General features: G+C 37.2%; 1 protein-coding gene across 2 annotated transcripts in view; it reads right to left on the bottom strand.

Moving 5' to 3' along the window:
- The window catches only part of FNIP1 (folliculin interacting protein 1), a 195,481-nt gene that overhangs the window by 42,781 nt on the left and 133,917 nt on the right, over positions 1-18,783 (bottom strand). For both annotated transcript variants that reach the window (XM_066278448.1, XM_066278449.1), the window contains 4 exons: positions 17,483-17,618; positions 14,180-14,381; positions 10,116-10,201; positions 1,373-1,519 (listed from right to left, as the gene is read on the bottom strand). In XM_066278448.1, coding sequence (XP_066134545.1) covers positions 1,373-1,519; positions 10,116-10,201; positions 14,180-14,381; positions 17,483-17,618 — 571 coding nt within the window. The remainder of the gene's footprint in view (positions 1-1,372; positions 1,520-10,115; positions 10,202-14,179; positions 14,382-17,482; positions 17,619-18,783) is intronic.

Genomic DNA, 18,783 nt, shown 5'->3' with positions numbered 1-18,783 from the left:
TGTATAAAATTAATAAATTAGAAAATGAAGGAAAGTATTAAACAATCTACCACCAAAAAAGAATAAAAGCATTGAATTCTATGAATTTGATGTGAAAAAAAAAGGTAAAATATCACATTAAAGATGGATCATTGGAATCCTGGCACTTCCTTATACAGACTGGGACTAAAGTAGGTTTGTAACTGTAACTACATGAAACAAAGAGTTTATTCTTGTATTGGTACTTATTATTGTATTATTTTCCATATGAATAACTGTAAAACTAATTTTGCCCCAACCTGTATCTAACTTCTTTTCTATAGAATGGAAGAAAAAAAGTAGATGTATTCACAAAAAAATGAGAAGCCTCAGAGAGTTTTGCAAGATGTCAGGATTTTAATTTTCACACATAGACATTTTTACTCTTTCTCATTTATCAAGTTCTGTGGCCTTCTTCTATACCCTATATATATATATATATTTTAAAGAAGAACATTTTACATCTTTTTTTATTTTTTTATTTTTTACAGAGACAGTGAGTGAGTTAGAGAGAGGGATAGATAGGGACAGACAGACAGGAACAAAGAGAGATGAGAAGCATCCATCATTAGTTTTTCATTGTGCATTGCAACACCTTAGTTGTTCACTGATTGCTTTCTCATATGTGCCTTGACCGCGGGCCTACAGCAGATCGAGTAACCCCTTGCTGGAGCCAGCGACCTTGGGTTCAAGCTAGTGGGGCTTTTTGCTCAAACCAGATGAGCCCGCACTCAAGCTGGCGACCTCAGGGCCTCGAACCTGGGTCCTCTGCATCCTAGTCTGACGCTCTATCCACTGCGCCACCGCCTGGTCAGGCTATACTCTGTATTTTAATTATTGTTTTTTGTTTGTTTGTAAGAGGGAAGGAGAGAGAAAGAGATAGAAACATTGAGCTGCTTCTATATGTGCCCTGACCGGTAAATTGAATCCGCAACTTCCATGCTCCAGGACAACGCTCCAACCAGCCAAGCTGTCCTGGCCAGGGCTTAATTTTTCTTGAGACAGAGAGAGGAAGGGAGAGAGAAGGGAAGTATTCATTTGTTGTTCCACTCAGTTGTGCATTCTTTGGCTACTTCCCATGTGTGCTCTGACTGAGGATCAAACCTGCAACCTTGTTGTTTTGGGATAATGCTCTTAATTGACTGAGCAAACCAGCCAGGGCCTCAATTATCTTTTAAAATTCTGTTTTGATTATTAATAATATCAAAAAATTACAAAGATAACAGTTAATTCTATTACTTTTGTGATTGAGTTTGAGCACAATTTGTTATCACAGTAAGTTATAGTAAAAATAGCTAAGATATTTAAGATCACTCAGATAGATAGATAGATAGTTAGATAAAGTAAACCATACTGATTTTTTGAAGCATTTTCCATTAGAAAAGTGAACTCCTTCATGAATCGATGGCAAAGCTGGTTCTTTTCTGGGATCCCTGACATCATTGTAAGCCAGACAGGCTCTCCAATTCGTGGCATTGTGTAAAGATTATAAATTGTTGTCCTAAAAAGAGGAAAACATAATTTGAAAATCAGTTTGCAGAATTACATACCTTAAAATAAAGTTATCTTGTTGTCTTGGGGCTCCCACCTAGATTATTAAAGCTTTTGAGAGGAGACAATAAATCAAGTTATTTCTTCTTTGTCATCAGCACAGTTCTATGGAAAATATTCTGTACATAAACTCAAAATATGTTGGCTCTGGCACTGGCTCTGTCCTCACTGACTGTATGCCCTTAGGTAAGTTATTTCCCTACTTTAAGCATCAGTTTCCTCTGCCTGTAAAATAAAAGCTTAGGAGTAGATCATTTCTAAATCCCCTCCAGTTCTACATTTCTTTGAGGGGAGGGGAAGAGACAGAAAGAGAGTCAGAGAGAAGGACAGATAGACAGAAAGGGAGGGAGATGAGAAACATTAATTCTTCATTATGGTTCCTTAGTTGTTCATTGATTGATTTCTCATATGTGCCTTGACTGGGGGGCTACAGTAGACTGAGTGACTCCTTGCTCGAGCCAATGACCTTGAGCTCAAGTTGGTGAGCCTTGCTCAAACAAGATGAGCCCGCGCTCAAGCTGGTGACCTTGGGGTCTCGAACCGGGTCCACCACATCCCAGTCCAATGCTCTATCCATCCACTGCGCCACCACCAGGTCAGGCTAGTTCTACATTTCTAACGTATATGCTATATTTATTTATTTATTTTTTACAGAGACAGAGAGAGAGTCAGAGAGCAGGATAGACAAGGACAGACAGACAGGAACGGAGAGATGAGAAGCATCAATCATTAGTTTCTTGTTGCGCATTGCGACACCTTAGTTGTACATTGATTGCTTTCTCAAATGTGCCTTTATTTAAAGATAACGCAAATAATAAAAAACACAGAAAAGAAAATTTTGTAAATGAGGTAATAGCTTATCCATATACCCACTTAAAACAACAGTTCATAAGCATCATTTTGTTGCCCACACTGAGACATTTCAGTAAAGTTCTGAAGGATGATAAGAACACTAGATGGCTGTATTTTGACTCTCAACCTTTAAAAGATTTCCTTGAATTAACAGAAGAAAGGAGTATTGAACAATTATAATAGTGATCTTCTGGCTATTTCATTTTCTTAGGCAATAGCTAGTCTCATGACTTGCACTCTTTCCTGAAGTCTTCAAGAATACCTTTCAGATGTTGATTCTTTTCCTTTTACATTAGTATCTATTCAATGAGGTCTTATACTCTCACCAGACAGTAACTCCTACAAAGCTGAGCCTTAAGAAACTAATTGGTCTCTTCTCTGATAGTTCCACAATATAACCACCTCAAAATAATCACCTTGGCATAATTCCCTAACACTGAGAATATAAGAAAGAAAAGAATTCTTGTACCTGAACAAGTTTCACTGATAGAAACACAATATATTACAATGGACAGAGATGACAAATACAGGTTAATATGTTCTTAGTAAGACATAAAATCATTTATGAGAACTTAAGAATAAATAGAAAATTAAAGGTATTTTACAGAGAAAAAACAACTAGAATAAAAACTAGGGATATGTGAAAATGTGTCTTTTTAAAGCCTATTAAGAAGCCTGACCTGTGGTGGCGCAGTGGATAAAGCGTCGACCTGGAAATGCTGATGTTGCCAGTTCGAAACCCTGGGCTTGCCTGGTCAAGGCACATATGGGAGTTGATGTTTCCAGCTCCTCCCCCCCTTCTCTCTCTCTGTCTCTCTTCTCTCTCTCTCTCTCCCTCCCTCCCTCTCCTAAAATGAATAAATAAAAAATAAATAAAAATTTTTTTAAAAAGCCTATTAAGGAAAATCAGATAAGATGAAAAACAGAATAATGTGTATACCAGGGGTCCCCAAACTACGGCCCGCGGGCCACATGCGGCCCCCTGAGGCCATTTATCCGGCCCCCGCTGCACTTCCGGAAGGGGCAACTCTTTCACTGGTGGTCAGTGAGAGGAGCATAGTTCCCATTGAAATACCGGTCAGTTTGTTGATTTAAATTTACTTGTTCTTTATTTTAAATATTGTATTTGTTCCCGTTTTGTTTTTTTACTTTAAAATAAGATATGTGCAGTGTGCATAGGGATTTGCTCATAGTTGTTTTTTTTATAGTCCGGCCCTCCAACGGTCTGAGGGACAGTGAACTGGCCCCCTGTGTAAAAAGTTTGGGGACCCCTGGTGTATACCCTTTCGGTTCTGATGTCCCAGTGAATATCACTTAAGGATCTGAAAACAAATAAATCACTATAACAAACAGACCAGGAAAGAAACCATAATGACATTTAAAATTATAGAGAATAAAACATAAAGAAAAATGTTAACTGAAGTAGTAGGGTATAGGAAGACATGGGTTATATTGCTCATACAGATGGGCATATACAAGAAGCAACTAAACTGCACCCCCAGAAATAAAAATAGGCTTAGGACTCACAAATGCCTGGTAGAGAATAGGAGTTACAAAGAACTGTAAACTGGAAGACTAACTCAAGGTCCACAAATGGTCAGTGACCCCTTATCTCCACTCCATTTTCCCACAGAATGACTACAGACAGGAAAGCAGATATAGCAATTGCATGGCCCAGAGAACTGATGCCCCCAAACCCTTTCTGACATTTGAATATTTCAAAGTAAATAAACAAGTACACAGTAAATCTTGTAGTATTAAAATTTCATGGTGGAGGGAAATGATTAGAGGGAATATGTCTAAATATGCTCCTTCAGGGAGTATTAATTAAAAAATGGTTGAGTAACACTGCCCTAAAGTGAAGTTATACAGTATGCACAGACCTCCCAACCTTTACCTTGGTGCTTCACTCTCAACTACAAATGGACAACCAAACTACTGATACATAGGGAAAGCCTTCAAAAAGAAAGCAACACAAACAGAAAGACACACACACACAAAATGGCCCCAGAAGAAATGAAAAAGAAAAACATGAAAGAAAAAAGACACAGAAGAATAATCTAGGAATGCCAGTTTCTAAAGAAATTAATTCAAGAGAGAAGAAATAGAGGAAAATATATCAAAGAAAGCAGAATACTTTCCGCAGCTGAAAAGACAAGACTGTGCTAGAACTAAAGTGAGAGGCTAAACTCATGCAGAGTTCGACTATGCTCTAAAATGGATAAATCAAGCCTGAACAGGTGGTGGCATGGTGGACAGAACATTGACCTGGGACACTGAGAACCAAGGTTCAAAACCCTGAGGTTGCCAGTTTGATTACCAGCTTGAGCGTGGGATCTTAGATATGACCCCATGGTTGATGGCTTGAGCCCAAAAGTTGCTGGCTTTTAGTGTAATATATATTTTTATTTCTTAACTATTTGAATATACTTTTTGATTAAAAGAAACACTGTATAAATGAACGAATGAGCTAATCAATTCATTTTCCATGAATCTTCAGCCTATCAGTGTCTATTACAAATCTATGTGTCATGGGCCAGGACCAGATCACTAACATTAGTACTTATAGTGGTTCACTGAGAACATTAGCTTTAGTGTTTTGGTATTTAAGGATATATATTATGATCTCAGAGTGTATCAGGTACAAAGAAAGCAAAAGAAATTGATTATGAGTGATGTTTCTCAATATATACAAGTCTATGTTGTCATCAATGACCTAGAAGTAATGGTGCTTTCTTCCCCATTAATAACTATGCCCGCCCTACCTGTCACTGGTAAGAATGGCAAGTATTTTCAGTCAACTATTTTTCCTGATCTGTCCTTAAAGAATGAAAGACTCCTTTATTTACAAAGGAACTGTAGACATGCTTTAGTTTTGTTTGTTATGCATTAAGTCTAGGTAAAAATCCAAAGACCTCATCTTTACGAGGAAACTATACCTACTAAAACATACTTCCTGCTTCTCTAGGTGTCAGGACTTCCATATATGTGAATCATTTCCTTCCTCTTCTCAACTACCCAAAATTCATTAATTATCTGGCCTAAAATAATCCTCTACTATAAAATTTATTTAAATGTTGGCCATGGCTGGTTGGCTCAGTGCTAGAGCATTGGCCTGGTGTGTGATGTCCCAGGTTTGATCCCAGGTCAGGGCACACAGGAGAAGCCACCATCTGCTTGCTTCTCCATTCTCTCCCTTCTTTCTTCCCCTTTCTGTCCTCTTCCAGCAGCCATGGCTCAATTGGTTCAAGCACATTGGCCCCAGGCACTGAGGATGGCTCCATTAAGCCACTGCCTCTGGCATTAAAAATAGCTTTGTTAAAAGCGTGGCCCCAGATGGGGGTTGCCTGGTGGATCCCGGCTGGGGTGTACGTGGGAGTCTATCACTCTTATCTCCCCTCCTCTCACTTGGAAAAAAAGAAAAAAAATTATATAATTGCTAACTTTTAATAACCACTTAGTTTGAAAATTAAGTATGATAATCTTATTATTTGTAGGAATGTTCTATAAAGTTGATGTGAACACTGAATTAGTGAACACCAAGTCACTGTTTCTAGGGGAAACACAGGAATAAGGTTCCTGTGAGCCTCTGGTCACAACATTCTTGTCAAATCATCACTACCTAATCTTGCAATATTATGAGGATTGTTATATATAAATTTTAAATTTTAATATATTATTGATTCATTAACATTGAATTCACAGCCAATAGCACTGACTCTTGCCTGAATGAAGCTTACCTAACAAATATATTTTTCTCTGTAAGGCACACCACAGCCTTCTCACACTTAGGAACACTGGTCAGCATTTCAACACTATGCTTTAGGGCCATTTTTAACAGCAAAATCACTAACAAAAAGCAAAAAATGCAAATACAAACTGGTGCTATATATATAGATGTCTAAAAGGACACTTCTTTAAAGAATGAGAGCTGAATAAAAAGGTAGAGCATTGTCTTGTTCAACTTCATCAGAGAATGTATGTGCAGGCCACTCAAATTTTTCACCGTTCCATGCATGTCCACAAATGATCGTAAGAGCACTGTGAGTATACATACAGTGGGGTTAAAAATTTTAGCAAGTAGGTGAATTCACAAATACAGAATCATTTATAGATTGAAGGACTTCTACAAATAACCTTCTTAATAAAAATTATGAATTTATAAAGTATTTTTAAGATACCATAAGAATGCTTAACTAACTTATATAGCCTTTCAGATTTGCATAGTAACTGAAGAGAAATAATCACAGCAATACAAAAAGAAAGGTACACAATCATTGTCGGGAGCCGATCCACTAATGCTGGCTAACTAGGTCACAGCAGAAGAAGATCCACAACTGCTGGTTGACAAAGTCACAGCAAAAGAAGATAGAGTCACCGCAGTAAAGACCAACAGCTGCGGGTTGACAAAGTCACCGCAAGGAAAGGCACAACGATACCTCCCCTTTTAATCTTTTGAATTAATCTGGCCTTATATCCCCCCTTTTTCTGGGTGTGTGCTATTATTTGTGGCACAGGGATAATAGTACCGTGCTTTCCCTGTAGATTTGTAGTAATTTCTTTGGAAATGAGACAGAAGGTGTAAGTTCCACAGAAAAGCCTGTAAGCCCCTTGATCTGGGCTCGTAAACATAAGAGGCTGGCTATGATATCCCTCATAAAGGGTTAAGTTTGTAGGAGAATTTCTTCTTAATCATGTTAGAAAGAATAGATTGTGACTTGTGAATGGGTAGAAGGCAGTGGCTGTGCACAGAGCACCTTTTGGCCTTCACTTAATTCATCATTTTTCCTCCCTAGCCTTTTCATGTAATAGAGTAGAGAAACTTTCCTTTCTTTTTGCTTATTTGATCTGCAAATAGTGGAACACTCTAAGAAGAATATAGTTAGAATTTACTAGTGTGTGAATATAGTAAATAAATAAAGTTTAACTAGACATTAGAATCTTAGGTAAAGTGTAATGGAATGGCCCGTTGCATGGCTTGGGATGGGAATGCAGTCAGCAAGAAAAGAATGTTTTGCTAAGAGAATTGTTTTATGACTGAAGGCAGTTGCTGGGCTTTCTCAGTGAGACACTCTCATGAAATTTATACACTTTCCCAAAAATTCTTTCTTCTGATAATGAGAGGTATGGAAGGGCATACATCGAAGCAATAGCAATTAATGTCTTCTGAAATTATGTTGCTAATACTAAGCTATCTTGCAGGTGCACTCTATATATCTTTAAGCAAAAGTTACTCTTGATGTTATGACAATTTCTTAATAAGCAAGCCTTTTGAAGTCTTGTGAGAAAAGTTAGGACACTGCATGAACTCAAGGCCATTTGCCTGAGCAAGCAGTGGTCCTTTGCTAGTCCTTAATGATTTTGTCTGTTAATCTCTCTCTGCCCCTTGACTCACAACAACAATAAAGTTGAGTTATTAGTTAGTACTAATCCTTTAAAAGCTTTCACCGATGTTATCGCTATTCAAGTTATTTTTTAATTGTACTTTGAATAATTTGCCACCTGAATTGTAGTTTATAGATATAAATTAACTGTTATCTGGAAACATGTAAACATAGTGAAACAGAAGCAATGATTAATACCATGTAATTGTAACTTGGTGTGTGTGTATAAAAAAGGAGCTGTACTAGCATTTGGTAGAGATGCCTGGCAGTAAATGCTAACTAGAGAATAAAGAGAAAGAAAAGAATTCGGCTCTCTCACTCGATTTCGCCGACGCCGTCTCCTCCTGTGGGACCCCTGGATCCCCCCCGGGGCTGGACCCCGGCAAATCATGATATACATTTTTAATAATTTTTGAAATTCAATGTTCTAAATTCTAGGCAATCTTAAAACTCTAAGGCTAGGCCATTCATACTACCTTATTACCAAAGCAATTAACTCACAAGTATTTAATTCAATTGTTTTATTTCTTTTGTTTATTTGCTTGTTTTTGTATTTTTCTGAAGTTGGAAACGAGGAGGCAGTCAGACAGACTCCCACACGTGCCCAACTGGGATCCACCCGGCATGCCCATCAGGGGACGATGCTCTGCCCATCTGGGGCGTTGCTCTGTTGCAACCAGAGCCATTCTAGCACCTGAGGCAGAGGCCATAGAGCCACCCCCAGCACCCGGGCCACCTTTGCTCCAATGATGCCCTGGCTGCGGGAGAGGAAGAGAGAGACAGAGAGGAAGGAGAGGGAGAGGGGTGAAGAAGCAGATGGGCGCTTCTCTTGTATGCCCTGGCTGGGAATCGAACCCGGGACTCCTGCACACCAGGCCGACGCTCTACCGCTGAGCCAACCGGCCAGGGCCTAATTCAATTGTTTTAAATAAAAATATTGTTTACAACCTAAGAGTATTCTAGTAGGAATGAGTCTTATGACAATATTTACTATTCTGGTAACCTCCGCTGGATTTATAATGACAGTGTTTCCTCAGAGCTCAAATGGGGACTCTTGGCCTCTGCCACAAAGCTTGTGACTGCAGAAAAGAAACTGTAATCCAATAATGTAAGCAAGAGCTCCAAGTTCAAGGGCACAGATTCATTCCCTTGTAATACTTCAGAATGTAAAACTCAGAAATAATATTGGGGGATTCTTTTAGGCAAATAAGCAAAGAGTCTATATCTATCCAATCTAAAGGAGGAAAGACCAAGAAGATAAGAGAAGTAGACCTGAAACAATTGTCTCAGAAGGCAACACACATCAGTCATTTTGTGAGATTTCCAATATAAGTTTATATGCAATATGTTTGCTTGCCATAATGAGATCACAGTTATAGCAGTTATTGAAGCTTCAGGCACAAACTTTGTTGTGTGAAAAACTATTTGCTTTGCCATATCTAAAGAAAGAATCAAGCAACACTTATTTGCAACATCAAGCTCATATTCCCTATATGCATGTATCCTTCTATTCCATGTATCCAAGAACATTTGATTCTTATCACTAGTTAAATAACACTCAACTAATCCCTATAGCTATGAGCCCAAGAGACAACAAAGCACATTTCTGCTAGTATAAAGATCTGCATCAGCCTGACCAGGTGGTGGTGCAGTGGATAGAGCGTCAGACTGGGACACAGAGGACGCAGGTTCAAAACCCTGAGGCTGCCAGCTTGAGTGCAGTATTATCCAGCTTGAGTACGGGCTCGGCTTGAGTAGGGGATTGCTGGCTTGAGCGTGGGATCATAGACACTACCCCACAGTCGCTGGCTCAAGCCCAAAGGTTGCTGACTTGGAAGCCCAAAGTCACTTGCTTGAGTCCAAGGTCACTGGCTTGAGCAAGGGATCACTTATTCTGCTGGAGCCCCCCAATCAAGGCACATATGAGACAGCAATCACTGAACAATTAAGGGGCCTCAACAAAGAATTGATGCTTTTCATCTCTCTCCCTTTCTATCTGTCTCTATCTGTCCCTCTCTCTGTCACCAAAAAAAAAAAGGGGGGGGGGGGAGGATCTGCACCATATTTGCATGTTTAATGGTCCAATATTAAAAATCGTCCTGCTGATGGCTCCTAAATGTGCCTGAATCATAGGCACATTTAATATTTAACAACATAGGAGCCCATGGCCTGCTGGATTACACCCTCATTTGACTATGGTACAAAGAAATTCAAAGAATTAAATTTTGTCAGGATTAAGTTAAAGAAAATAAATCTTTCTATATACACAGCAAAACAACTCTATATTATGAAAAGGTGGAGACCATGTACCTGAATTCACTTAGGGCATCAACTATTCGATTATAAGCCAAACTCCTCTGACTGGCATCAGCTGATCTCCGACTCATTTTCATAGCCTTGAAAGCAATCAAATAGTTAATTCTTATACTGATCATGGGCAAAATAGGGGGGGAAAAAACCTGAAAAACAAAGTCACATATTTCCACAACTCTACCACCATTGTTATCTAGAAAAATATAAAAACAATATTCACAGTGGCTTTCTTTTATGCACTAAGGTCATTCATGATTGAAACAAATTTCAAAATTTTCAAGTATTAAATTTCATATTGTAACTGTCAAACCACAGAATGTCAACACACAAAGAAACTGATGTTGACAGTTTCTGGGTTACATAAAACTACTTTTTCCCCCAAATAGAAAAAGACACAATGCTAACTCAATAACAATAGCTCATGGTTTCCTCTAATATTTCACAAATAATGGTTAAGAAAACATTTTTTTTAAGAAAACGTTTTTATAAAGTCTACTGAAAGATATCTCAAGCTATTAGTAATATATGCTTTCTTTAAAACATACTTAGCCAAGGTTGAAAGCCTTCCTTTAAGTAGGAAAAAGGGAATTAGGATTGGGCTATGAATATAAAAACAAAACTCTGCAATTTTGTGTATTTTTAAAAGAAAATGTAATTCTGCATTACTTATGTAATCACAAATTTTAAAAAAATTTTAAACACACATTTAAGAGAAGGTCAAACTTCTTCAGGCCAGAAATCATGTTAATGAACATAAAAACCTTTATTGGGTAAAAGTGAAAATTACTATATGTGTTTCAATCTGTTGAAAGACTCCCAATTTTTAAAGAAGTAAGCTTTTTTAGATAGAACTGAGCAGTATTGTTCCTTAATTTTACCAGCAATAAAATTATAGATCTGAAAAGGTAGCACAAAATTCAAAAAAATTCCCAAAGTGCCCAGAAACAAAAATAACTTTTCATTTAAAAAAAAGTTTGAAAACTGGCCCTAGATGATAACTTCTTTGAATGGTCTATTTATTATATTCCACTACTAATTAACAATTGTAGAACTTTTAAAATTAAGTCTATACATTTATGTTAAAGTATTTATTCATTCAGCTCTATGTTTCAGCTTTAATAAAAAATGAAATATTATCTTAAATATTCAAAGAACTATAAGTATGTATACTTTAGGTTACAGATGTCAGAGCATTTAAACATTTGACAAGTCATCATCAATGAATTCTATAGCGCCTAAATATTTCAAGTTTTATAAAAAGCTTAAACGCTTCCCCCTGTAACTCAAAATGTCAGTTCAGCCACAAAGAAATTTGTGTGTATTGACTTTGGCAACAACAGAGTACAAAAAAGGACAGCAGCCAACAGAAGAAAATGTCACCAATGTCTAACTTTTGAAGAAGCAAAAATGGTCTTTTTACTCATTTGTTCTATAAAAAAAGTACTGCTAGTGATCTATTTACCTTTTGACAGATTAAATGTGAATAATTAGTATCACTGTTTCCTCTAGAGGCAAACAATTTTTGGTCACTACTAAGTTATAGAAATGCATCCTCTGCTTTCTAAATCATTCTAATTGGTCTTCCCATCTCTGGCCTCTTATTCTAGTCTCTTTTAAACATGCTGCCAAATTAATCTTCCTAAAGCACAATTCAGAGACAGCCTTAAAAACAAAGTCAATCCTGGCCAGGTGGCGATAAAGCATCGTTCCGGTATACAATGAAGTTGAGGGTTCGATCCCAGCTCAGGGCACATATGAGAAGCAATGAATGCACAACTAAATGGAACAACTAAATGGAACAACTAAATGGAACAAGTTTTTAAAAAGTCAAAAATTTCTTGCAAGCATTCTAGATTCTCTGAGATCTGTATCCATTAACTCTTCCAGCCATCCCCTCTTTGCACATTGTTACAGGGGTGAAGAACTTTAGTTATACCAACTGATTCACTGGTTCAACTTCTGAGAATTTCTTCTAAAAAATAATCTAAAAGTCACCAATGTTAATTACATTGTGAGAAAGTAGAAATGGCCTAACAGAAAAATTGTTACTTAAACTAAGGAAAGAGACTAATATATATTTAAGTATTATTAATAATGACATGAGAAATGTGTATGTTACAATAATGAATTTTTTAAATAGGCATATAATTAAAGCAATATGAACAGAGCACAATCCCAGTCAAGCAAAAGTACCATATGCATAGAAATAGCCTGGACAAGACTTCTAGCAAAATGTTAATGTTAATCTTTGGGTGGCAAAGGTATCAATTTTTCTTGCTATTCTGCTATATCCAATTTTCTTAGATATTCTTTAAGATGCAGTCCAGATGAAACACCTTCCCAATAGGAAGTCACTTTTATTTCTTATAAACTCCTAAAAAAAGAACTTGGCTTGTTCTCTTTTAGTTATCCTTATGTTCTATCTAGAATTCACAATTTTCTTAACTTATATAAATTTATTGTGTACATTAGCAGCAGCAATTGATCACTCAAAAAAAATTATAACACTTTCTTCACTTGGATCCCCCCAAAAAAGAGTCCTCTTGTTTTTCTTCCTACTAGAATGGCCAATCCTCAGTCTCTGCTCCTCAAATGCTCCTCAACTTAGGCCTAGAATCTCTGCTTCTCTTCTCTCCCTCAATCAGGTTCAAGCCTTTTTGTTTCTAAGATTTTATTTATTGTTTTAGAGAGAAGGGGGAGGGGAAGGGATGGGAGGGGAGGGAAGCATCAACTCATAGTAGCTGCTTCTCGTATGTGCCTTGACTGGGCAAGCCCAGGCTTTCAAACTGGCGAACTCAGACCTCAGCATTCCAAATCGACATTTGATCTACTGCACCACTACAGGTCAGGCCAGTTTCACAGCTTTAAATACTATCTCTACACAGGTGATTGTGCAGCCTGGACCTTTTCATTAAACTCTAGATTCATAAAAACCACTTAGATGTCCAAGGAGGCATCTCAAACTCTTGATCTTCATCTACCAAACCAGTTCCATCCATAGTTTCCCCACTTTAGTATTGACAAGTCCATCCTTCTTATTGCTCAAATGAAAATCTATTGCTCTTTCTCTTAACACCCAAATTCAGCCCATCAGCTAACTCATTAGCTCTATTTTCAAAATAGATCCAGAACCCAACCACTTCTCAGCAATTTTACCACTAAATTGGTTTGCATATCCATCATCTCTCACTCAGATTATCCCAACAGCCTCCTAACTGGTCCTACAACATCCACCTTTGCTCCGAGAAATCTATTCTCCACCAGTATTAAGAATGAGCTTCATAAATGTCATTCCTCCACTCAAAACATTCTGAGGAACATTCTTCTCCCAGATTGGTGTGGCTTACTTTCTTCATATTTCTGGACCAGATGCCATTTTATCAGGAGCCAATAGTCTCCCATTTTCTTAAGGGTAAATGCCAATGCTCTTACAATGGTATCCTATAAAGCCCTACATTATTTTGTCTTATTTTTAACCCAGCCACTTGGGTCTCCTTCCTGTTGCTTAAGCATCAGGCTTACTCCTGACATAAGACCTCTTCTCCTGCAACATTATTCTGTCAGATAGTTGTAGCTCACTTCCTTCATATTTCTAGACCATATGTCATTTTATCAGGAGCCTTCCAGACTGGCCCTAAAAATTACCAATCTTTCCATCCATCATTCCTTATAAATCTTTCTTTTTAGTTTTCTCCACAGCATATATTCCCTTCTAGATTGTTTATATATTTGTTTATTTGCTATTCCATGAGGTCAGGAGTGATTCACATTGTATCTTTAGTTCCTAGAATAGTGCCTGCTGCATATGGGCCCTCAAATATTTATTGATTGAATAGACAAATGGCCTTAGATCTTTTTTCTTTTTTTTGGCCTTAGATCTTTAATTAGGAAATAAGCTCCTTAGAGTTGAGGTTTATTTTGAATTTCCCATAGCATTTGGTAGGGTGTCTTCACACTGTCTGCTAATTTTTGAGTCAAATAAAAATATAAACACAATGCTTAATAAAAAAATAAGTAAAAAAAAAGGGATATAAACAAAGCAATAACATAACTATGCTTACCTGTTCTATTGCACTCTTTAACTTGTTCATGTGGCTTTCAAAGAGAGGAAAATGTGAAAAGAAGAATTCATTAAATTTGTTATTTTCATCTTCATCTTTGGATAATGAAAAGATTACCCCAATTGCAATCTTCTTTTTTCTCACAATTCCTGGGTTAGGACCACAGCTTTCATCTGAGAGATTAAAGCTTTCTTCTATAGACCTTAAAAATAAATTTTTATTAAAAGTATGTAAAAATCATCAAACTTTCAATTCAATCTTCTTGCTAACTAAATGTAGGCAATCTAAAGGTCTTCCAATGTTTTATCAGGTAAATCTAAAAACATATCAATTGTAAATCTCTTCAAGAAATCTACTGACTATTATTTCCTGGTCAAATTTTTATATTTTAATTGAATCATATTAAAAACACTTTGACTCAATTAAAAGTCACTAAAAAATAGAGATAATTCCAACTAATAACAACCAAAATATGCCTGAATTTTAAGGTTTAAAGATGAGTCTGATATAATCTCTTCACTGCTCTAGAATGTACTTGTGTCTTCTTTTGATTCCAGGAGTAAAATCAAAGATAAAGAAACAAAGGGAGTGAGTATAGGAGAAGCTTCATTATCTATAGCTATACTTAACAGAGACTAAAAAACAATCTTTCAAGAATGAATTAACTTGCCAAAACAGAAACAGACAAAATTGAAATATGAATACATGCAACATATGGGTCAAAGTCCTAGTGGAAGAGTTAAAACTATAGAAACCTTAAAAGAAAGCACTGGGTGAAAGCTTTATGACACTGGATTTGACAATGATTTCTTGGATATGACACCAAAAGCACAGGCAACAAAAGAAAAATAAAGAGGCCCTGGCCAGTTTGGCTTAGTGGTAGAGTGTCGGTCCAGCATGTGGAAGTCCTGGGTTCAGTTCCCAGTCAGGGCACACAGGAGAAGCGCCCATCTGCTTCTCCACCCCTCCCCCTCTCCTTCCTCTCTGTCTCTCTCTTCCCCTCCCACAGCCAAGGCTCCATTGGAGAAAAGTTGGCCCAGGTGCTGAGGATGGCTCCATGGCCTCCGCCTTAGGTGCTAGAATGGCTCCAGCCGCAACAGAGGAATGCCCCAGATGGCCAGAGCATAGCCCCCTGGTGGGCATGCCAGGTGGATCCCAGTAGGGTGCATGCGGGAGTCTGTCTGACTGCCTCCCCGCTTCTAACTTCAGAAAACTACAAAAAATAAAAAAAAATTAAAAAAGAAAAATAAAGAGATAAATTGAACTACACAAAAATTAAAAACTGCTGTGCATCAAAGGATAGTATCAATAGACTGAAAGTCAACCAACCTATAGAACGGGAGAAAATATTTGCAAAGCATTTGTCTGGTAAGGGGCTGATATCTAGAATATGTAAATAATTTGACAACTCAACAACAAAAACATAGACACCAAAAACAAAACAAAATAACCTGACTTAAAAATGGACAAAACACTCTAGTAGACATTTCTCCGAAGAAGACATACACATGGTCAATAAGCACATGAAAACATGCGTAACACCACTAGCCATTACAAAGATGCAAATAAAAACCACAATGAGATACCACTTCACAGCCATTAGGATGGACGGCTATCATAAAAAAAAAAAAAAACACCCAAAAAACAATTGGTAATAATGTGGTGAAATTAGAACTCTTGTGCATTTCTGGTGGAAATGTAAAAGGGTGTAGCCACTGTAGACAATATATGACTACTTGAAAACTTAAATACAGAATTTATTTCTGTATTTATATATAATTATATATATAATTACTGGATTATATAGTCTGTAAATACAGACTATATAATCCAGTAATTTCACTTCTGAGTATAGACCCAAAAGAATTGGAAGCAGGGACTTGAACTGGTATTTTATAGACCAATGTTCATAACAGTATTATCCACAATAGCCAAAAGGTAGAAACAATCCAAATGCCCATCAACAGATGAATATAAATGAAATAAATGAGGTATATATATACACACACACACACACAATGGACAATTATTCAGCCATAAAACAGAATGACGCCCTCTCCAGTTGGCTCCATGGTAGAGCATCAACCTGGTGTGTGGATGTCCCGGGTTCAATTCCTAGTCAGGGTACACAGGAGAAGCGCTCATTTGCTTCTCCACCCCTCCTCCCTATTAGTCCCTCCTTCTTCTATCCTCCTGCAGCCATGGCTCGATTAGAGCGAGTTGGCCCCAGGCACTGAGGATGGATGTCTCCATGGCCTCCGCCTCTGGTGCTAAAATAGCTCTGGGTGCAACGGAGAAAGAGCCCCAGATGGGCAGAGCATCGCCTCCTAGTGGGCTTGCCAGGTGGATCCTGGTTGGGGCTCATGTAGGAGTCTGTTTCTGCCTCCCCTCTTGTCATTAAAAAAATTAAAAAATAAATAAATTTTAAAATTGAAAACAACAGAATGAAATTTTGATTCATGCTACAATATAAATAAACCTTGACAAAATGCTAAGTGAAATAAGCCAGACAAAAAAAATGACAAATAATGTATGATTCCACTTACATGAGTTATCTAGAGAAGTCAAATTCATAGAGACAAAAAATAGAATGATGACTGCAGGGACTAGGAGGAGGAAGGATGGGGAGTAATTGTTGTTTAATGGTACAGAGTTTCAGTTTGGGGAGATCAGTTCTGGATGTGAATAGTTCCACAACAATATGAAGGTACTCAATGCCACTGTACTATACATACCTAATAATAGTTAAAATGGTAAATTTTGTTATGCATATTTTATCACAATTAAAAATAATGCAATATATTTAAAAAGTTTTAAGTCCAAACTTAAAGTACATAAATGCAAGTCCAGTCTCTAAAAGAAAAACCAAATAAAATTGTGTTTAAGGAGCTATTCAATCCCGTTTATGCCTGATCAGGCGGTGGCGCAGTGGATAGAGCGTCGAACTGGGATGCAGAGGACCCAGTTTCAAGACCCTGAGGTCGCCAGCTTGTGTGAGGGCTCATCTGGTTTGAGGAAAAGCCCCACCAGCTTGAACCCAAGGTCACTGGCTCCAGCAAGGGGTTACTCAGTCTGCTGAAAGCCTGCGGTCAAGGCACATATGAGAAAGCAATCAATGAACAACTAAGATGTTGCAATGCGCAATGAAAAACTAATGATTGATGCTTCTCATCTCTCTCCATTCCTGTCTGTCTGTCCCTGTCTATCCCTCTCTCTGACTCACTCTGTCTCTGTAAAAAATAAATAAATAAATAAAAATTAAACAAACAATCCCGTTTATGTAAATTGAACGTTCCAACTTACCATCTAGGAAATACCCCATTCTCCAAACTTGTTGTTTGGCTGCGTCGCCAACGTCTCTGGTAGCTGCTGGCACAACTTCGGGTAAGTGAGGAGTTTGGTGAAGGAAACGGTGTAATAAGCAAGCTGCTGAGAGATGCTGTTAAGTCAGAATAAGAACACGTATAATATATGCCAATTAATAAATAAGCAAAAGGACAACTTTCTTTTTAACAAATTTAACAGTGGTGACTCAAATTTTCTATTTTGCTTCATGAGCCTCTAAAATTTTCACTTAATAACATCATTTCTGGAGCAAGGTCTCAGAGGAGAAAAGTCATATATTAACAGTGTGTTGGCAAGAAACTCTGAAACAATCCCCCTTGACATCCTTACTCCCAGCCCCACCCCAGAAGAAAAGGCTACTTTGAAACAAAGCATTATCACTTTGGCCAGGAAACTATCCCCTAACTTAGCTGATCCCTTAGTCTTTAAAGAAAATATGGTGTGATTAAATTTTAATGCAGAAGTTGGATTTTAAGAACAAAGCTATATTTGAAAATAAATGTCTAAATGTCATTTAAAGATGATATTTAAAGGTACCATGGATTGCTTGTGCTTAGGTAGTCAAGCTCTCTGGAGCATTCTAATGGTTGACAGATCAATTCCAACATAATGATTATTACTGATGCAATCCCGTAACTGTGTACATTATTCTCTTCCTAAAACCCTTCGCTATAACCCCAAAACCCTGTCTTTTGCCTGGGATGCAAAAAGCTACAACTCTTTATTTTTCCTTGGGCTATGGATGCTCTCCTTCTTCCCACTGGATCTATAATGGAAATGACATTAAGAGCTTGCTTTTGTTTGGCAATATTTTTAGATCCTCATCTTTGTGATTATAACCACACTGAAAGTTTATAAAGCAATCTAAAATAGAGAGGTTAATATCATCTATAAAAAGGTACGTGTTACATATCATTTTTGGACACCAGGGCCAAAAAGAAGTTGTCATTATAAAATTTGTTTCTCTGACAAATTCAATGATGAAGGGAAAGAGCTTTAGTACCAAACATCTGAACTACCAATGAATTAATTCTAAACTACTTTCTTGAAAAGAAAATTACATTTTATCAATAAGTACGTAAAATTTGTAGACTTAAAACTGGGTATATTTAATAAACCTAAATGTGGCTTCAGTGAAATATCAAATGCTACTCTAAATTTGGAAAAGCTATGTTTTACTTAATTCTAAAATTAAAAATAATCCTATTAAGTAAAAAGGAAAATACACAGCTTAAATAGTATATGGAAACTTAACAGCT

The sequence above is a fragment of the Saccopteryx bilineata genome, chromosome 4, assembly GCF_036850765.1.
Source record: "Saccopteryx bilineata isolate mSacBil1 chromosome 4, mSacBil1_pri_phased_curated, whole genome shotgun sequence".
Lineage (NCBI taxonomy): Eukaryota > Metazoa > Chordata > Mammalia > Chiroptera > Emballonuridae > Saccopteryx > Saccopteryx bilineata.
Note: the sequence above shows the minus strand (reverse complement) of the source record. Positions and strands in the feature narration are given on the sequence as shown.